The sequence below is a fragment of the Sebastes fasciatus genome, chromosome 20 (assembly GCF_043250625.1).
Source record: "Sebastes fasciatus isolate fSebFas1 chromosome 20, fSebFas1.pri, whole genome shotgun sequence".
Taxonomy (NCBI): Eukaryota; Metazoa; Chordata; class Actinopteri; order Perciformes; family Sebastidae; genus Sebastes; species Sebastes fasciatus.
Genome location: NC_133814.1, coordinates 23837020 through 23857935, shown reverse-complemented (window position 1 = coordinate 23857935; position 20916 = coordinate 23837020). Strand labels below are relative to the sequence as shown.

The following is a 20916-nucleotide window of genomic DNA, read 5'->3' as shown; positions in this document are numbered from 1 at the left end:
CTTTGTGTGTGAACATATACGGACAGTTTGACTGTTCACATGCACCGCCTCACATGATGCTGCACATCCCTGTTGGTGCACCGTGTGCTGTGTGTGCTTTTGATCCAGGCCAGATGTTAATTTATTCATGACAAGCACTCTGTCTCTGTCAGAAGAGATTAACCAAGCAGTGCTACCGCAGCTTTCCTTCTTCCTCACTTGTTTTCTTTTTCATTTTTGGACCTCATTGTGTTTGTCTTTTTGCAGTTAGTTTGTGAGTGTGCTTTGAGAAGCCGACAGGATCGATGTCTGTCTTTAGGTGATTCATGTCTGACTCCCTGTTTCCCCCTCTGGGCAGGGCTGTAGTGTGTCTACCTTACACACACATGTACAGACGTGCACACGGCCTTACATCAGCACAGCGTTCGTGATCGAGCAGCAGCAGCAGCAGCATAGCAACGTCATCCGCTGTCGTCCAGTGAGGAGAGAGCGGAGCAGCCAATAGTGAGCAGACCGAATGAGGGACTGATGCTGCAGCTGATGATGAGAACTATAGTTGAAGGGAGGGTTTCAAAATGCACAAGTCTGATTCATGTCTGGAGTTTCAACATCTTAAAAAAGAGACTAAAAATATGGCTGATTTGTGATTAAATACGTATAAAACATCACAGATTTGGAGCCTTCTCGCATTCAGCTGCAGTGAAATGTGACAGTGAAGAGCAGCAGAGAGGAGTTGAAGAGTTTGTGTACGCTGTGTGTTTTTATATCCTCCTCTCATCCGCTGCTGTGAGAGTACTGAGACTGCAGTAGTCAAGCGGCCAATCAGATTGCAGCACCAGTCTGAGGCAGGACAACACACACACACACACACACACTCACACACACACACACACACACACACACACACACACACACACACACACATACACACCTCAATATGCCCGTTCTCTATTGCTTTCATAATATATACACTAACAAAATGAGATGCCTTTTTCTAAGAAGGAATACACTCCTTCTTATGTCACCAATTATTAATATACATTATTGATAACAGTATTGATTCTATAATATATAATAATTCTAGAACTGGGACTGGGACAGACGGTTGTTATTGTTTACATTTAACGACAGTGGTCACACTATACTGCTGCAGATACTGTAGTACTACTGAGTGACCACTAGGGACCGATAGAGGACCTGGAAATTAATGATCCGTAACGAGGCGAGCTGAGAGCTGGGTGTGTTTGTGTGTGTGTGTGTGTGTGTGTTTTAGTTTTGTCCATCACACACACACACACACACACACATTGGAGCACAGTGCATGTAGTTACAGAATAGTTGAATATCCCAAATAATAAGACTATTTGCTTTGTATTTTAAGACTTTTTATAATTCCACAAAAGAGCTGCAGATATTAGTCGATGGATAGAAAATGATTCAGCAACTATTTTGATGATTGATTAATTGTTTCTGTCATTTTTTTTCAAACATTCTTTGGTTCCAGTTTCTCAAATTAGATGATTTCTCTGTTTTTTTCTTTATCATACATGACCGTGAATTGAATATCTCAACGTTTTAGACTTAGTCAACCAAAATAAGCAAATCTAAGACCTTTTTTAAACATTTCATAAACTAAACAATTAATCAGGAATATAATTGGCAGATTAATTACAAATATATGATTATGTACAGTAACATTGGAAGCTGTGTTACTTTAAAACAGTGTTTCATCCTGCCGTTTCAGTGCAAATCCCTCAAACTCCTCGAAACTGTGCACTTTGAGGCTAACAGGGAGGTTTCCACCTTGAGATACTGAACATTTACACAGAATATTTTTTATGATTTGAACAATTTAAGCCACAAAAACAACTTTTCACAATGATCTCCACATGATCCCCTGCGTGCTCATACATCTCATTATGGAAAAGCGAATGAAAACAGCAATTATTCAGAGAGTTGAATATTCTTCTTGATATTCTTCAATACTCAATATTTTTATATACCAGTGCCGATTTGATACCAACATTTTTGGAATTTGTATGTTGTAGGAATCATATGAAACTACAAAAGCTAAGGAATTCATTGGTACCAACCATGTCATACTAGCTCGTCTTGAAGCTAAATAACGCTCCAAACTTATGCAAAATTTTGGCGAGGAAAATCTGGCATGGCCATTTTCAAAGGGGTCCCTTGACCTCTCAGCACACTGACACACTGACAGCTGTTGTTGCCTGTTAGGCTGCAGTTTGCCATGTTATCTGAGGAATCTGACCAGACATACAATGCGTGATTTTGGTACAGACATATTTCAGTTGGTATCAAAAACATATTGAGGTTTAATACCCAACCGTACTGACTGAAATAGCTGCACACGTAGAAACTGTAATGTTTGGTTAAACCCTCACTGAGGACGGTAACATCTGTATCCGTCACATTCGTAGTGTGTAGGTTAATGCAAATGTCAGTGATTGTAGTTTAAACATCAGTGGGTTTCTTTTCCATCCCTCAACATTCAATGAACCCAGCGCAGCGCTGCAAATTTAGGAGCTTCAGTTGCCATGGCAACCCCTCCCTCCCTCCTTCACAGATGTCATAAAACACCATAGACGGATCATTAAACTGGTGTGAGTGTGTCTGTGTGTGTGTGTGGGGAGGGGGAGCCTTTACTAGCCTCCTTCCAACCCGCCGTGACAGAAGAGTCAGAGTCCTTCTGCTTTTCTTTTAGAGCTGAAAGGACTCAATCGATTAGTCGTTCAACAACAGTCAAATAGAAGAAATGTTTGCTGTTATTTGTATATTGTCTCATTCTGCTGGTTGTGAAGCATCAGTTAAACGAGGCTGAGAGCGGTGACTCTTGACAAGTTGACCCAGATCCATTTTTATGCAGTCTGATCGTCATTATCATGTTTTTGTTATGGAGTAAATCAAGCCCTTTGAAAGCGCTCCACTGTTCACCAGCCGTCCCCAGGTGTAGACCCCGTTAGGTTCAGCCTCAAAGCACGCTGCCTACCAGAATCCTCCGTAGGCCAGCCTGGCACAGTTTGGACCCTCTTGATCTTTGTGGTGAATTTCTTTCTTTTGTGAAAACTTAGAGTTTCCCGATGAAATAAAACAACAACAGAAAACAGTGATTAACGGTAACTAGTCTGATCTAATAGTATAATGTGGTGATACCTCCATCTCTGGACCAACAGAGAAGGAAGAAAAATGAGCGTAGATCTTCTGACCCTCAACGTCTTCCATGTCCACCCTCAGCTTGTAGTTCTTGGCCTGGGTCAGCAGGTGCATTGTCTGCAGGCCTGAAAGGTATCAATAAGGTAATTTAGTTTAATTTTTTTATTATTTATTTAACCTTTATTTATCCAGGATAGTCCCAGGGATTCCTGGCCAAGACGGCAGAATACAAATTTCACATAAAAGCACAAATAACAGACTTAAAAAAGCTAAAAAGCTAAAAAAAAAAAACATAACAATGTCACCTAAAAGAGAGAAGTAACAGATCTCAAACAAACAGCAAATTGCATCAACCAGTGAATTAGCAGTGTCGTTCAGTAACAGGACATTCAGTGTTCAAATAGTTAATCCTGTATTTAAAATCTTGCATTCTTATAAAATAATCTAGTTTCTGTAGCTCACACCTAGATGAGGGTGCAAATAATACTGCTTTAATCGACTAATATGTGGCTGAGGTTTGGATAAAGAGTGGTGCGCTGCTGGTTGTTCCTCCATCCTCGCCCTCCACCTCTCTGCAGAGCTGTCGATGTCCTCCTTACTCATGTCACAGTAAACCTGCACAGGAGAGGTGGAGCCGGCTGGGTAGATGGTGTACAATCGGTCCAGGTCTGAGACGTCACTACAGTCTGTGGGCAGACGGGGAGTGATGAGCTGCACTGCTGCAGTTGCACAAATCTGAGCTGTAGCAAAGAGAACAACATGTTTTCCCATCAGCATCACAATACTGAAAGGCTGTTCTGCAGCTGATTTCATGAATGCATGAGTATTATTGTGGCTAAAAGCAGTAGAGAGTATCTTTATGTATCATGTCCTAAGAGCAGGGCTGACAGACATTAAGTGATTAGATGGAGATTTCAGTGTCAAGTCTTAAGGAGACTTGGACGAGGACGAGTGGCTGTTGCCTGCATTGACCCTGTAATCTGTTGCAGTCATGAGTCAGGCTCCGGTACCGCTGCATCTGATAGTCCAGTGTTCATATTTATTTATCAGGTGGTGATGGACAGATCTGTCCTTTTCCTATTTCTCGTAGTGAGTGGTCATGTATCTGTACTCATACTATGTGGATAGGATTACTATACCTTGTTGTCCTTTCTCCTTTCAGAGAGGAAAGTGGCAGGGATTTGATGAGTTTTAATAATCTCCATTTTTGCAGGTTTTAGACATTAAAGTCTGTTTACTCGCTGTATAGAGCCTGCCGCAATGTCTGGAATTTGCTCAAGTGATCCATTAAAGTGGCAGTAGGCAGTATATATTTTGGCATCATTGGGCAGAAATTCAATAATAACCTTTCAGTATATTGTAATTCAAGTGTTCTGAGAGAAAACTAGACTTCTGCTCCTCCTCATGGCTCTGTTTTCAGGCTTTAAAAAAGCCCTTGATGGGAGACTCTGACCAATCACAGGTCATTTCATTGAGAGAGCGTTCCTATTGGCTGTGCTCCGGTCATGTGACTGGAACTTGGCGTTCCTTCAACAGATTTCACAATGGCTACCGCGTCACAAACTTTCTAATTCTACAGCTAAACCGTGCACTACAAGATGATTCTGAAAACATCTGAGGAGAGAAATAGGCATTAACGTAACAGCATATTGATTCATATTTGATCAGCGCTGTCTAGTTTTACCGTTTGGTCAGAGTTTGCGAGTGATTGACAGCCGGCTCTCATAGACAGCAGATGGACAGCAGACCTCAGATCAGCTCTGACTGACTGTTTTCCTCCGGTCTGTGAAATCTTGCAGATGCCGTTAGGAGCACCGGAGGACTCAGAGGAACATGATTTTTTTTCAGGTTACCTGTCTCCTATGGCGACCGTTTTATAAAAATTACTTTTTTTAATCATATTTACTTCACTCTCGGCTACTTCAGCTTTAATCTTGAGGACTAGGTGTTGGTGTGTGTGCTCGGTGTTAGCGGGACGGTCCTGGCGCTGAGCAGCCCAAAGACACTTGATTCCAAGACTGTGATGCAGATTACTGGATCACCTAATAAGCTCCAGACGGACTCACAGACTGTCTGGCAGAGTAACTGACTCTCATTGACTGGATACGTGAACTCTCTGTGGCGTACTAACTGCTTTAACATTTGAACTCTCCCTGATGAGGTAATTGTGACTGACTGGCCAGACTTATACCAAGTTAACTGATGATGTTTAATACCATCCAAATCCTGCTAATCTGTCTGCTGGGCTCTGAGCCCTGAAGGCGTCGGCTGGGTGTTTAAATCAGCTTGTTGCACTGGCTAGTTGTGTCTATTAGATATAGACTAGAAGAGATTTTACTTACACGGTATGGTACGATTACACATTTTTTGTGCGAGTAGGTAAAGAGGCGACCAAACTGTCTGTCTGCAGATTATTTTGGGTGCCTCTGTGTTTACTCTGCAGCCATGTACTGGAGGAGATGGTGGATGCAGATCTGGTGAGTCAGGCAGGGATTCCCTAAAACATGTTTCACGTTGTAATCACAACTGTTGCAGCTGTCGAGGTGGAGCTAGTTTTACTGCATTATATACAGAGTCCCTCCAAAGGGTCACCAGAAAAATCTGAGGGGTCGTGAGACGATTAACCCCTTACCATACCACCATGAGGGGTAGGAGAACAGCGGATGTTTAGGGGGAGATAAAAAGTCAACAGTAGATGTCACATAGAAGTGGTGTACATCATCTGAAAGCTGGGAACCTGAAGATTCATTTAACAATTCTTTTCCACTCGACAATTAATAAAAATCAATCAATAATCTCTCCAAAATACCACATTAAGACACCAAGACATTGAGGAACACCATAGAAAAAGCCATGCTGTGATTTGACTTTTGACATTTGGAGATTTCCGCAAGAATAAAATTTTTCGGCGATTGGATGGCGAGCACTTCTGTTGTGTAAACGGCTCAGAAACCCCCTTATTGTCAATCTATAGCTAGGAAAGCCATCCATCCTCTGAATGCTCTAGGTCTCTAGTTTGAGGCTGTAAAGTTTAATTTCAACATCATCACACATGAATACAGTTGGGCTCATTGGATCCACAAGAATCTCCGCTTTACGGTGATACCCAATTTATGCGAATCCATTTTCATTCACATATCTTGAGGTCAGAGGTCAAAGGACGCCTTTGAAAATCGACATGCTAGTTTTTCCTCGCCAAAATTTAGCCTAACTTCGTAGTATTGTTTATCCTCCTTCCTGACAAGCTAGCATGACATGGTTGGAACCGATTGATCCGTTAGGTTTCTAGTTTCATATGATACTAGTACATTCACTTTAGCTTGAAAACTGAGCCCACCTGAGCTACAACCTCTGAAAGAAGGAATAGCGTCCGGACCCGTTGACAGGACGCTGTAGGGATGCACCGATACCGGATCGGATATCGGGCTGATATTGACTCAAATAGCTGGATCGGATATCTGTGACAATGGGCTGATCTATTAAATTCAATTCTATTTTTATATACCATGTACATTATATACTGTAATTTGAATTCCTGTGTAAGTTTTGACCAATTTGTTGCAACTTTAAAAGGGTTTACACTTAAACTGTAACTCCTTACCAAGTTGTTGGTGTACGATTTATTATTTTAATTATAAATATCAATTCATTAAATTTATATCTATGTATTTATTGGTCACATTTTGTTTTACAAAGTTAGTAAAGTTAGTCGAGCCTGATGTCGCCTTACACATAAAAGAATGATCCCAGTCACTTCCACACAGTGAGGCATACAGCTTATTAATCAAATGTTGGTATCGGATCGATGAGCCCAGATATCAGAATCGGTATCGTGACTGAAAAAGTCAGATCGTTGCATCCCTAATCAAATGTTTATAAAATGAAATCTTAATCTGAAAAGTAACTAAAGCTGTCAGATGAATATAGTGGAGTCAAACATACACAATATTTCCCTCTTGGATGTAGTGAAGTAAAAGTAGCACAAACTAGGAAGGAACTTTCATTTCAACATTCTGCTTTTAACAAGTGGCTTGCAAACACTCGTTGTCCTCTGATCCCGTGTTGCTCCAGCGAGAGTTGAGATTAACGCCGGAAACTCTTCTGTCTCACCCTCCTCTCCCTCCTCTCCCTCTTCATCCCCCTCCTCCCCCTTCATGCTCTGGACTTTCTCACTGCAAGCCAGGTATTTTTAGCTGTGACATAATGCCCCTATCTCTCTCTCTCTTTCACACTCTCTCTCTTTCAGTCACTCACACTCTTTCACTCTCTCTCTCTCTCTCTCTCTCTCTCTCTCACAGACCATCCCTCCCCCTTTCCTCCCCTCTCCTCTCTCCTCTCTTCTCCTCTCTTGCCCCCATCCCTCTCTCCCTAGCTTCCAGGCTATAGGGCTAGCTGCAACAGTAATTGAGTGCTCAGGTTTCACTCTTTCAGCTGCAGGCTGAGAAACATGGCAGTGGAGGAGGCAGCAGACTATTTGGCAGAAGTAAGTCTCTACTTGACTGTACTTTACTGTAAAGTCATCGAGCTCTCTCTGACTGTAAACAGACTCCTCTCCTCTCTCTTTCTCTCTCTCTCTTCTGCTGCATTGCACTAATCCTAACAAGATTTAAGGTATTTACTGCACAGAGACGAGGATTAAGTGATGTTGTGGCAGTTAGCGGTGCAGAGACATTGTCAGATGAGGTGGGACGTTATAGGTTGGAGGGGTCGTTGATGGGACGGGTCGCAGTGGCAACTCTGCTGCACCACTCTGCTGCAGTGTGCGTTGATCAGTGTGTGTGTGTGTGTGTGGACGCCGGCCTGTGTGTCTGTTTGCATTCCTAACTGCTTCACTGTGATTGTTTGTTTTATAAAAAAAATCTCTGCTGATCATGTACGTATGAGCCTGAACGTGCAGAGTTGTGTGAGGACACAGCATGTTGCAGACTGATGTGGATGGAAGCACCTGACCTTGGACGCTGGTGCATGCTCTGTGTGTGGAAAAGGGGAATAAACGAGCAAAAAGGGAGGATTGAAAAGCAAACATTAAAAGAAGAGGAGAAAGAGTGACATTTTTAATTAGTTAATTTTCTCTTAGTGAGGTAGAAAGACTTCATGAGCTCCTGTGATCAGAATCAGTCTCCCTGAACCTGATGATATGTGATATACAGTATGCAGTATATGCTCGCTCATCATTGGTTTACTGCAGCATTTTAAAGGTTGTCAACTCACATATTAACATTTGTCAGAGCTGCAAATAGTAGGAGGGCTTAAATCTAATGTGCTATAGTGTTTCAGTGAAAAGGTGTTTGTGTTAAATCTACAGTAAAGCTGGCTGGTGATATGAATGACTAACACGGTGTCGTCCCTCAGCGCCGTCGCCGGTTGCACGAGGCAGCTCCCATGTTGGAATGTGTGTAACTGTATAAGCGTGTGTTCGGAGAAAGAGCGACCGTGGCATTCTTTGCATATCTCTCGTGGATAAATAAAGTCACACTGGAATGACACAAGTGTCCACTCTGCTGCTACAACCCCATTAAATCTATAATCTGGAGTCTTTTTTTTGTATTTTAGTGTTCATTTTGGCACCAACGAATCCATTTAAATGTTGCCCAAGTCTTGCCTGTCCACCAGACTCCATGCAAATATGACCACGTTTTTGAAACTTCTTTTTCACACATACATAAACAACCAGGAGGTAAATATGACCTGTTTTGCAGAGGTTAAACTAAGTAATGAACTCATCGGCTACAAGACTTTTACAAAATAAAACGTATAAAATATCCTCTCGACTGCTGCCGCTAAATCCAGTAGACTTCGTCTTCTGTTGATGTTTCAAACTCTAAATCATACCCACATGTTTTCACATAACAAGTCTGCTGGGTACTTTTTATCAAGTCGTAATGTGGACAAGAGCTGCAACTTACAAATATTTATGAATACACCACCACAATGTGGCATGATTTCGCCATGACAACCACACAAATTGTGAGAATTTTGTTGGATGAACCAATCAGGGCTTTGGAAAGGAAGCATCATGTCACAATCAATCAGTACATTTACTCAACTACTGTTCAGTTTAGAGGTACTTGTACTTTACTTTCCTGCTACATACTGTATACTTCACCACATTTCAGAGGCAAATATTGTACTTTTTACTTATAAATTACAATGTTATTATTATATCAATGAGACTTTATTGAGGAAATTCACAAGCTACCCAGCAGTATATAAAGTAATGTCTGATTTGACGGATTATATGTCAAAGCATTTACTTTTAATTCTTTGGCAAAATGTTCTATAAAAGCCAAAGTATGTAGGAAAAAAAATGAAAATTTGAGTCTGAACTGCCCTTTGTTTTTGTTGTGTTAACAATAGTTACGTCCAACTAACGATTATTTTCATTTTTGATTAATCTGTCGATTATTTTCTCGATTAATCGACTAGTTCTTTGGTCGATAAAATGTCAGAAAATTGTGAAAATTGTCAATCAGTGTTTCCTCAAATGTCTTGTTTTCTCCACAACTAAAAGATATTCAGTTTACTGTCATAGAGGAGTAAAGAAACCAGAAAATATTCACATTTAAGAAGCTGGAATCAGAGAATTTTGACTTTTTTTCTCTTAAAATATTACTCAAAGCGATTAATCAACTATCAAAATAGTTGACAATTAATTTAATAGTTGACAACTAATTGATTAATTGTTAAAGCTCTAATCATTATCAGTTAATCCTCAGATTATTTTCTTGATTAATCGCTTAATTGTTTGGTCAGAAAATAGTGAAAAGTTGTCGTCTATAAACAGATTGTTTTGTTCGTCTAACAGTCTAAAACCAGAAGATATTCAGTTGTATCACTGAATGTTTTTTGTCTTTTTACTGGACCTAATGTATTGATTGATTATCATTTACAGATGATTTAGTTTCAGCTCTAATATGGACATAATAGTAAAGTGATAAACAACATAGTGACAGCTGCATTCCTGGCTCACACCGACCACTGTGGCACCGTCCCAGAGCCGGAGCAACCTGAGAGGCACGATAATGAAAACAGTGGACGAGCTGATGGCAGGAGTCACTTCTATTGATTCTATTTCTGTAGTTGAATGGCCTCATGGGCTGTTATCAGTGACATTCCTGAGCGTACATGCACATGCATGTACTGTACTGTCTGTTGTTGTTGCTCAACACTACAGTCATGTATGCTTGAAGCTTTTTTTTTCTCTCTTTATCTGCTCATATAATATTTTCTTTTCTTGTGTTTCCTCCTTTAAGATAATACAGCAATAAGAAACTGCACCTTTCAGCAGAGGAACCAAACAAGATTTTAAATTTCAAATTATGTTTTATTTCCATCTTAACTAAAAAGAGCACAGTTTTTTTACTGCATTATCTGACTTTGATTGATGATCAGTTCTCGCCTCTTTTTAGGAGAATTATCTGGAAATAAAAACATCTGAACAGAAAGTGTAAACAAACATGGCGGACGACGGGCTGGAAGAATTAGCGATGTTAGTTTTTGCACAACTTTGTACTGAAAATGGATGAAATCATGGAGACACGTTAAATAAATAAACACTTGTTGTTTCCACAAATCAACCAGTTGGTCCTCCATTTCTGCGCTTTTCGTATGATTTGCGTTTTGCATTAGCCGCGGCCGCCATGATGCCAGTTGTTCTCCTTCCAGCTTCCAGTCAGCTTGGTTCTCAATTGGCTATCGTTCTTTCCCACGTGACTGCGTCATCGGCTGTCCTCGGGGTTCTCCACACACAACAGGATATCCCATCGTAAATATTGAACATGTTTAATATTTAAGATTTGAAATCGGTGCGGCCAGGATGGACTTCTGAGCCGATCGGGGGATGTAAAAATAACTCTTAAAGATAGGGTCGATGATGTTGGAAATCTAGCATAATTTGAAAGTAGCATGGCCTCAGGAGCTCCGTCTAAACCCCCACCCCCTCCCCTCGGGGCTCCTTCCAAGGTAACGCACACATGCATGAGCACCGCCGCATCGTAACTACTTCACAGACACAGAGCGGAGAGAGGACCTCAACTCAACAACGCTACCTCATGACAAGTAACCACGACAGTGCTACCGCAGGGCTGAGTTTTCTCTTCCATTCTCCAGGAAACGTGCGACGGCGACGCGTTCTGAGTTCAGGCTGGTGCACGCCAAGGGTAGAGTACGAGCAGGGAGGCATCTGATTGGTTCTTTCCAAGCGGACCGCGAGGCAGTGATTGGTAGACGTTTTTACAGGATTACAGCAGCTACAGATGACGGCTCTTTTCCGGTCCTTTTTCAGAGCTCATCAGTAATTGATCGCTGTCGGGGTGTAAAGACCATTTCAACCAATAGAACAAATAGTGTAGACTGGAGAACCCTGCCTTTAGCATACCTCACACCACAGGAATATCTGGAAAGATAATCTTTGGAACCATCAACAAATCTGGGTTTTGCTGACGATGTTGGGAGGGAGGAATCGGGCCCTAAATCAGCTTGATTCTGGTGTAGTGTGTACCCGCATTAGAGAGTCAAGTTGTGCATTTGTTTTGTAAATGCAGCCAGAAACTGTGAACAAATAACCGCTACAAGAGAGATAAAAAAAACATTTTGTCAGTTCTATCTTCAGTCTGATTGTCTGTCATGTAAAATGAACCGTAAGGCTGATGTGCAGCTTTTGGTGTCGAGTTAAAAACTGTGAAATACTGAGCTGGACTTTGGTGCTCTTTGGCCGGACTGCTCTCTACTGAGAGCGTGATGCTTTGAACTGGAATCCTGATAATGCTCTGAGTTATGAGCAGCCAAGCCTGGTGGCACATTTAACTTAAAAGACTTGGCACAGTGCCTTACAACCGCTCTTAGGGCTTAAAAAACCTCCACAGCACATCGGGGTCTACTGCGTTCATTAAACAGAAACCGACCAAAGGGTTTGTTTTTGATAAGAAACTCTTGATTCGACTTTTCTTTTTTCCTCAACTTGTGTTGTTTGTTACTAGTTACTGAGCCCGGCTTCAGTAAGATTCAATTACTGTATGTGAGCTGCACCTTTCATTCAGTTTGCACACTGAATGTTTAGTTAGATTTATAAAGGCAGGAGCTAGTGATCAAGTTTAGTTTGCAGTTTCATGGTGTGATTTGTTGAAGTTCACTGAGTTCAGACAAAAAACAAGGATGCACTGATGCGTCATTAATGAAGTCACAAGATTCAGAAACATTTACAAATGCTGCAATGCAGTAATCATTTTAATAACAGACTGTATTCGAGAGGTTTGTAAAATACTCGCAGTGTTTGTTAAACTTGTGTGTGTGTGATGTCATGGCGTCCGGTAAGCCCCCCCCCCCCCGGAGTCGCTGCCTCACAGAGTGGATGCTGACACCAGAAACACTCGCTGTGTTTGTGTGTGTGATGATGAACGGAGATAAGATCCATTCACTGGGTGGGAAATGAGCTCAGCTGTCAGCTTTAGCCAACAATCTGTCTACAACAACAAGGATCACGGTGATCACGGTGCAGTGAGCATGACGAGACTGTCTGTAACACAAGACTACATAACTATAAATTACAGACAAAGCCTGCGTTACTCTTAATAAATCCAATGAAACGTCATAAGTTGGGTTTGTTTTTAAAGCAGGCAAAAACAAATACCTGATCATAGATTAACAATTGCATTAATGTATAGGAATAAAAACAGTTAATGATTGTACACTTAACATAACTTTATGATATGACTATAATGTTTTGATTTTGCTGCCGTAACCAGATGCCTTTATTCATTTTCTAAGTCTGTCTTTCCATGTGGGGACTTTGACATGCTGGGATCTTACTGGAGGCTTTCCACAGTAGTTTTGGACACAAATATAAAGTCTCAGTGATCACACTGAGACGCGGCTGCTTCAAAACGCCGTGGCAAAGCTCGTCGGGCAAAACAGCTGATGAACCTGTGAAGCGGGAATGTGTGCTTACAACCGGGCGTCCAAATGTGATTAATGGGAAAATGTGGTTTCTCTCTCTCGCTCTCTCTCTCTCAAGCAGCCGTGCAATGCCTTCTGGTGGCGTGGCGGCGTGATTCGAGAGACAGGCCATCACGTCGCCCGCTCCTCATGTGCATAAAGTTGAGGTCTAGGCTACTTTATGCAAATCAGGGGTGTCCAGCGCAACTCGCCGCCTCTGGAAACTCCCTAGAAACTTTTAAACTAACGGTTGTCGATCCAAAATAAAGACAGATTCAGCAACATCAAGGCTTATTTTCATAATATAAGAGAAGAAAGTTTCCAAACGAGCCGCCATGTTGGTTCCAGTTTGAAAGCCGGGAGCTGCAGCCCACGAGGGAAAGCATTCGTCCAATCAGGTGCCTTGTGTCTAGTGGCAGCCCATCAAGCGTCCAATGCTGGGAAGCGAGGCGATCCCTCGCGATAAAAAACGCCCTTGTGGACCCCTACCAATACTCAGTAGCTCTCTCACATTCCAACAGCGAACTAGCTAAAAGCCGCTAGGAAAATGTAACGCACGGCGTCAGAGAGGTGACTAGCGACGCGTCTGTGTTTGATCGGGTTCTGACTCTATATGAAATATTCAAACCCAAGACTCCATGTTTTTATGGTTGCGCTGTAACATGAATAAATCATTTGCATTCGCATTATTTTAACACTGCAAAACTAAGAGCCTTCTTTGTGTGTTTGACTTACTTCCAGAGAACAGTGTAGGTTAATGGGCACATGAGCAAAGGGTAATTGGAGAGTGCTCATCCTGTGTTGTGGGTGTGGCGGTCTGTAGCTCTGCACTGCAATCATGAAATCAGAGACTCACGCCGACTATCTGCCTTCCTGTCTTCAACTCTTCGTCTCCACATATTCTACTCTAAATATTCTGATGCGTTCTTTGTATCTACATTATGTAAAAACATGTTGGCACGGAGCAAACCTTCTTATCAACCGATGTAGTAAATCCCTCGTTTGTAGGATTTGGTTATTCTTGGCTTGTGATGTTTGACCCAGCAGGCACGTTCTCACTTTCCTTCACCCTCACACCCAATATTTCATATTTATGTTGGCTCTCATTCAGCTTCTTGAGGGGCTTTCCATATCAAATTTACCCCACTTTTCCTCAGCTAATAACACACAAGCCTTGAAGGATTTATTCAACTTATCTCTCATTGCAGGGATTCATAGAGAGGCTAAGACACATAAGTAACAGCTTCTGACTAATGCCTTTCTAAAATAAGAAATAAACTACAATAAGCTCTGAGTTATTAAAGATATGTAATTGCAAATAATTCATGCTTTTTCTTTTTGCACGGGCTTACTGTTTTGGAATCCGTTTTGCGTCTTTTTAAATGACATTTGTAATTGTTTGTTCATACATCCGACGGTGTTTATTCGCGTAGCTGCTTCACCTTTCTGAAGTTAACCTGCTCCTCTCTCTCTGTCCTCCTGCAGACGGATATAAACGCCTGTTATCTGCGATCAGCTCGGGCCGGGAACCTCGAGAAAGCTTTGGACTACCTGAAGAATGGAGTCGACATCAATATTTGCAACCAGGTGAGATACGTAATAATAACATACAATCCTCAGAAAACAAGAGTGCAATCTGTTTTTTGACTTTTACTGTCACAGTGAATCAGCCGGTTAAGTTTGTAGAGATCTTAAAATGATATCCCACCCAAAATCTGTTTTACAGAACATCCATAAAAACTTCTCAAATTGTTCTGCTCCCCAAAATATGTTTCCATGTCACACTATTGCCCTCGTTGAAGCTCCAAATCCAACTGAATATGGAGTATTAATTCATATTCTGGCTGTTGAAGCAGGACCCAAGGCACTTACCAGTTAGACCCCGCTCACACAGAGCGCGTTTTAGCAGCCTGGGGCGGCTTTTTGTGATTGTTTTCAATGAGAATGAAGCGTTATGCTCGCTGCTTCTGCGTTGCTGAGCGCATCGGGTTCTTAAAGGAGCGCCCTGAACGCCTCGCGTTGAATGAAATTCAACTCAGAGTGTGAAAAGCACCCGAAGTCATTTGCGTTTTTTCTCATAATGGTGGCTTTTGCTGGATTAACAAGGAGCTATCTGACTTTACCAACCGTAGTTACCATGATCTGAACAGAAAACAAGCAGGAAGCAAATCAGCGCAGTTCTTTTTCATTCATTTAAACTGTATTATTAACTATTTGGGTCTCGTACAGTTCATGGTTTGTAATGAGGTAACGTTAGCACTCATTTGGTGGTTGCCTAGCAACATATAAAATAAAAAAGATGCAGCTAACTCCAAATCGCACTCTGTCTGATCAGGTTCTGCACATTCACACCAAATCAGGCATCGTGTCGATTAGCGCGGGGTTGTGTGGCGGTATCGGAGCTGTACAACACCAAGCTACTGCACAACGATTAACATGTTTGTACTCCGTCATGGCAGGGTTTTACAGCTCTGGAAATGTCATTATGGCGGCGATCAGTCTCTCTTTTACCTTCACAGTTGCTCGGTAAACAGCAGATTGCTACAATACTACATGTTAAGCAAGGTTTTTCTTTCCGTGAGGATGAATCCTGCTAATTTTTGTGATATATTGACTTTTCATCTGGCGCCACCATGAGGTTGACATTTTAGTTTTTTAGGAAAATGTCTTTATACACATTCACGTTCCCCCCTCAGGATGAATTGTAATAACTTTGCTGATGCTTTAACATTTCTTCTAGCGCCATCATCAGGTCAACATTTTAATTTATCCAACTCTTTGTTTTATGACCAAATACCTGCAGAACTAATGACATCCCCATCAGCCTCAGCTTGTGTTTAGCAAATGTTACCAAATTTGAGTTTGTTTTGGGGGTGTTATGTACAAAAGGTTTGGATTAAAAACAACGGACAGAACCCTAAGCTATTTAAAGGAAAGGTATAATATTACAGTGTTTAATCTCTCTCTCTCTCTCTCTCTCTCTCTCTCTCCAGAACGGTCTGAATGCTCTCCATCTGGCCTCGAAGGAGGGCCATGTGGAGGTGGTGGCTGAGCTCATCAAGAAGGGCGCCAACGTGGACGCAGCGACAAAGGTGTGTGTGCCACCCAGGAGTCACACAAACACACTCACACACCCACACACACACTGTAGTTTGCTTTGTCAGCTCCTTCCCAAAGTCACATTGCTTAAGCAGCAGTAAAGGAGATGAATGGCGGCGTGTTCGCAGCAGAGAGGTTGACTGAACTGATTTAGTGAGAGGGAGTAGTCTCGTCTCGTCTCGTCGTCGTGTGCATGACTATGACTGTGTTTCTCCCGTAGATGTTTAATGATTTGAATTATGTGACAGTGATGTAATTCCACACAGTAAATGAATCCATCAAGAAGAAGAGTAATTACATTTTTATAAGGATGCATCTCCTGCTAGTTCCTCTACATGCTTGATCAAAATGCTGTTTAATCATGATGTCAACTGGGAATGTTTTACATTACATCTCACAAAATTAACATAATATACCTTCAAACATTACAAAATGTTTACGAACGCTAGAGAGAGGATTAAAAGGGATTAACGGTATCACCCGACTCAGCATTTTAGCATCTATCAGCTCATTGTTTTGCCACTTTACCGTTTTGGTTCGGTCTTAATGCTCTCATCAGCGTCGTTTCCAGATGCAGCAGGCAGATGTTTTCAGTGGAAAAAGCTCTGTTAAACTTGCTGAACGCTACCGGCCCAAAGCTGAACATAACAGATGAACAAAGTGGAGCATTTAGCAACTAAAAAGCTCAATATTTCCCTCGGGGAGCGGAGTCATAGAGACCAAAAAAGGGAGCGTGAACATTGGACACGACTCCAAATGAATGCTATGTGATGAGTAAAATAGGCATCTGTCTGCTAGCAAGTTAGTTTGATATCAACTTTATAGGGTGATAATACATCAGTGTTGTGTTTACAACTTCAAACTTAAAAAAAAATCCGTTAATGCAGGTTTAAGTGCACAAAAACACACAGACAGACTACTATAGGGAAGCAGAGGTTGAAGCTCCAGTTTGTGCACCACTGCTGCATATTTACTCCAAGTCTACATGGAATTGTGCTTTCTTGTCATAATGCAGTGTAGTAGCATGATATGAAAAAGCAGATGCAGCATTCAGATTGAGGAATGAGGGGAGGTGTATGTGTGGAGTTTTCAGAAGTGACGACATGGCAACAGCTGCTGCTAAGCTGCTATAGCTGACACACACATATACAACAGGTGCATCCATTAGAGGTTCAGTATATGATACTCACCCTCGTACCAACTCTACCTCACTTTGTCAACATCATCTCTATAAGTAAGACGGTATTTCCTTCACTATAAACCTTCACCTTCCTACAGTATAACCTCCAGTCAGGAAGGTTGATAATAATGTTTCAGTATTATGTAACAGAAAGTGACAAACTGGCTGATTTTTGTTTTGTTTTATTAGATAATTAATGATTGTAGCAAGTTTAAAATCATTTATTTTATATTGAAATTAGATTTTATATACAGGAAGCTCTAAATGCCAAGTCATTTGTAATATATATGTGTTAAAATGTTTAATTTATATGATATTTAATTAGTCTCACTGAGGCTGGAGGAGATCTGAGAGCAAAACCATTTCAAAAACTGACACAGAAGACATTAAACAATAAAGTAGTAACACAGTCGGTCATTCATAAAACAACATAAAGAACATTGTACACATTTTGAGATACGGTAGCATTGTTTTAAAATTACTGAACAGCATTTATTTGTAGTATTAAAACTGATTTGTCCTGCCATCTAGTACCAAATCCAAGGGATTAAAATACTAATTAGAGGTACTGTAAAGCTTAAAAAAATAAAATAAAACCCTGACAATCAAGGATTTTCAAAGTGTGACATTGTGCATCAAAAATATATTGAGTGCAACATGGACAAAGTTAATACTAATGGATTTTGTAACTCCATATAGTCTTTGTCTTACTTTGATTTGAGGTAAATCATTCTTTAAGTTTTGGAGGGCTTTGGGGGAGGAAACAGGAAGTAGCTGTGTGCTACAACTTGAGCCCCATTTTTAGCTTATTTTTGTTTACATTTTGGTAAATTAACATCATTAAAGGTATGCCGAATTAGCTATTAGGTGTTCCTGTTTGCAATACACCCATTAGTTTACAGACCAATATCACTGGATTACTTTGATACTGAAGAAAACTTAAAAACGGGATAATTCTCTGGCAGGTTCTGCAGTTATAAGAAGCGTGCTTTTCAAGACTTTCTAAGCAGATTATATGGACGTTTATTCTGAGAAAATGATAGGGAGGTTAAATTACACAGAAAATAAAGATATGTATATCATATCTGTGTGTTGAGGTTTGATTGAGTTACATTTCGAGTTGAAAAAATATAAGTCTTAAATGTTTTCCATGTTTTTCAAAGCAGAAAGGAAACTCTGCCCTCCACATAGCTTCCCTCGCTGGGCAGACCGACGTCGTGAAGGAACTCGTCACCCACAGCGCCAACGTTAATGCACAGTCTCAGGTAAGAGACACACAGACACAGACACACACACACAAATTGTGAAATCATCTTTGTTGGAAATCCATGTTTGAGTGTGTGCATTCATGCAGATGAATGCGTAGACAGCTACACAGTGTCCGTGTGTGTGTGTGTGTGTGTGTGTGTGTGCTGTGTCAGCAGCTCTGCAGTGTTTCCTGGCCCACATTCAATTGTCAGCACACGCACACACACTGCTATGGTCGCCACAGCAACCATAATAATGTCAACGTCAAAGCCTCAGTCGGAGCCGTAGAGAGGAAGAAAATGAAGTTCATTGATGAGCTCTAATATTTGGTGCTGCACTGAAACTCATTAAATCATCATCTATAATTTTATTTTTGTTTTATTTTAAAGCATAATTCAGATTACAGCAACATCAGGGACGCAGAGACCACGGACGGCTGATATAATAAATAATACAATTCACAGCGTTTTTGACATTATGAATCTATGGCTGTCTTCATGTAATGAGGAGTCTCTACAGTGTCCTGCTATCTCATAATCTATATTAAAGGAACAGTTCAACATATTGGAACATATTCCTGTATTTTTCTTTGTGTTGTTTGTTTTGTGTAAAGCACTGTGTGACATACAGTAGGTTTTGAGAAGTGCTATACAAATAAGCTTTATTCGTCTTCTTCTTATCTTCCAGGTTATTATTATTATTATTAGTAATAGCATTAGTAGTATATAACCCTGTTAAAACTACAAATTGTAGTTTACATTTCATTTTTTGTATGGATTAAACCAACGGTGCCCAAACTTTTTCCCTTGGAGAGCCAAAACGAAAGTAAGTAGCCGTGTAATAAGCGGGATAATGTACAGCGAGCGGGTCATTGTTGTGAAATAAACCCCAACAGGGCGATCGTGGAGGGGTGGACCCCGACGCCTTGAAGGCGAACAATGACCAGCTCGCTGTACGTTATCCCTCACATGAAGCGCCAAATCGAACCTTATGGTGGGCCAACTTTGCCCCACTTTGGGCAGCCCTGAATTAAACAAATGAGATATAATGTGTTAATCAGTAATATTTAGAAGTGCTGGTAGGTGGATTTAGTTATACCTTTTGGAAAGGCTAGCTGTTTCCCCCTGCCTCCAGTCTTTATGCTAAGCTAAGATAACTGTCTTCAGGCTGTATATAGCCTCATATTTGCTGTATTGTTGCTTCAATCTTCTTGTATTTAGTTATGTGAAAAGTGTTGCTGCTCAAAATAGAAGTGTGCAGTCACTAATCTACAGTTTTAATTCTTTAAAGGTTAGTTTTTTTTCACAATGTTCTTCGTCATCGCTGCACTTTGACTGTGAAGTTTAAATAAAACATTTTATGAGAGAATCTGTTGGTGCATCGACACCAGAATGAATACAAAAGAGAGGAGGAGGAGGAGGAGGAGGAAGAGGAGCTTTTTTGCACGCTGAAGTGATTTTTGGACCCTCGTGTTGCTATGGAGATCTGGCCTTGTTCTCGTGTCGCACCCCCCCCACACACACACACACACTTCAACTGCAGCACCAGATCAGCTTTTATCTCTGCTGTTATCAGGTGTGAGGTATGTACGGAGGTGACAGTATGTACTTCATGATAGCTCACTCATGTGCAGCTGTAAAGGTCGTAGGAGATCAAATCATAGTACTGGACTTTTTAATTCAATTAAGAAACCATTTATAGATTAAAAAAAACCCTGATGTGTCTGTTTTTGGCTGACCCAGTAAATTGAATACCTGACAAATGAAGGTACTTTATCACATTAATGCAAAACTCCTGTAAATCCAATAATGCCATAAAGCAGTCCTGCTTATTGATTTTCAACTCTGACCACAATGACCTAATGCAAGCAGAGATATTAATGGGATGGATCATCATATCGCCCAACCCTACTTGGATCTTTCTAACTTCCATTTATGTCCATCGCTCACTTTATGCTCCTCTGGGAAGCAAATTAGTTTAATAAATTGATAAGTAAGTAAATAAATAGTTATAATAGTATGCATATTTATAATATTGTTATTGTGCAACACAGGCCATTTCGGTAGAGACATCATGATGTTGCCATGGAGATAGTGACACGCTAACGTCTCACTATCTCCATGGCAACATCATGATGCTCCTCGTCCTTTAGCCGACTCTAGTAACGACGAAGCTAAAGTACACGATTAAAACGATATTCAGTTAGAAAGGTAAGAACTTAGACTTTAGTTTCACACCATTAAATTAAGTGAAAACATTACACGTTAATTTATATTAGTAGTTAAAGTGGAATGTTAGCCAAA

At 40.9% G+C, this 20916-nt stretch overlaps 2 protein-coding genes across 7 annotated transcripts in view; one reads left to right on the top strand and one right to left on the bottom strand.

The window, feature by feature from the left end:
* The window catches only part of LOC141758041 (ankyrin-3-like), a 117396-nt gene that overhangs the window by 15838 nt on the left and 80642 nt on the right, over positions 1-20916 (top strand). For all 6 annotated transcript variants that reach the window (XM_074619088.1, XM_074619089.1, XM_074619091.1 and 3 more), the window contains exons 2-4: positions 14572-14673; positions 16080-16178; positions 18532-18630. In XM_074619088.1, the coding sequence (XP_074475189.1) occupies positions 14572-14673; positions 16080-16178; positions 18532-18630 (300 nt within the window). The remainder of the gene's footprint in view (positions 1-14571; positions 14674-16079; positions 16179-18531; positions 18631-20916) is intronic.
* Positions 3119-3924, bottom strand: LOC141759007 (microfibril-associated glycoprotein 4-like). The gene is made up of 2 exons (XM_074620899.1): positions 3600-3924; positions 3119-3278 (listed from the first exon to the last, which is right to left on the bottom strand). The coding sequence occupies exons 1-2, from the start codon at positions 3922-3924 to the stop codon at positions 3121-3123; spliced, it is 483 nt and encodes a 160-aa protein (XP_074477000.1). The 3' UTR covers positions 3119-3120.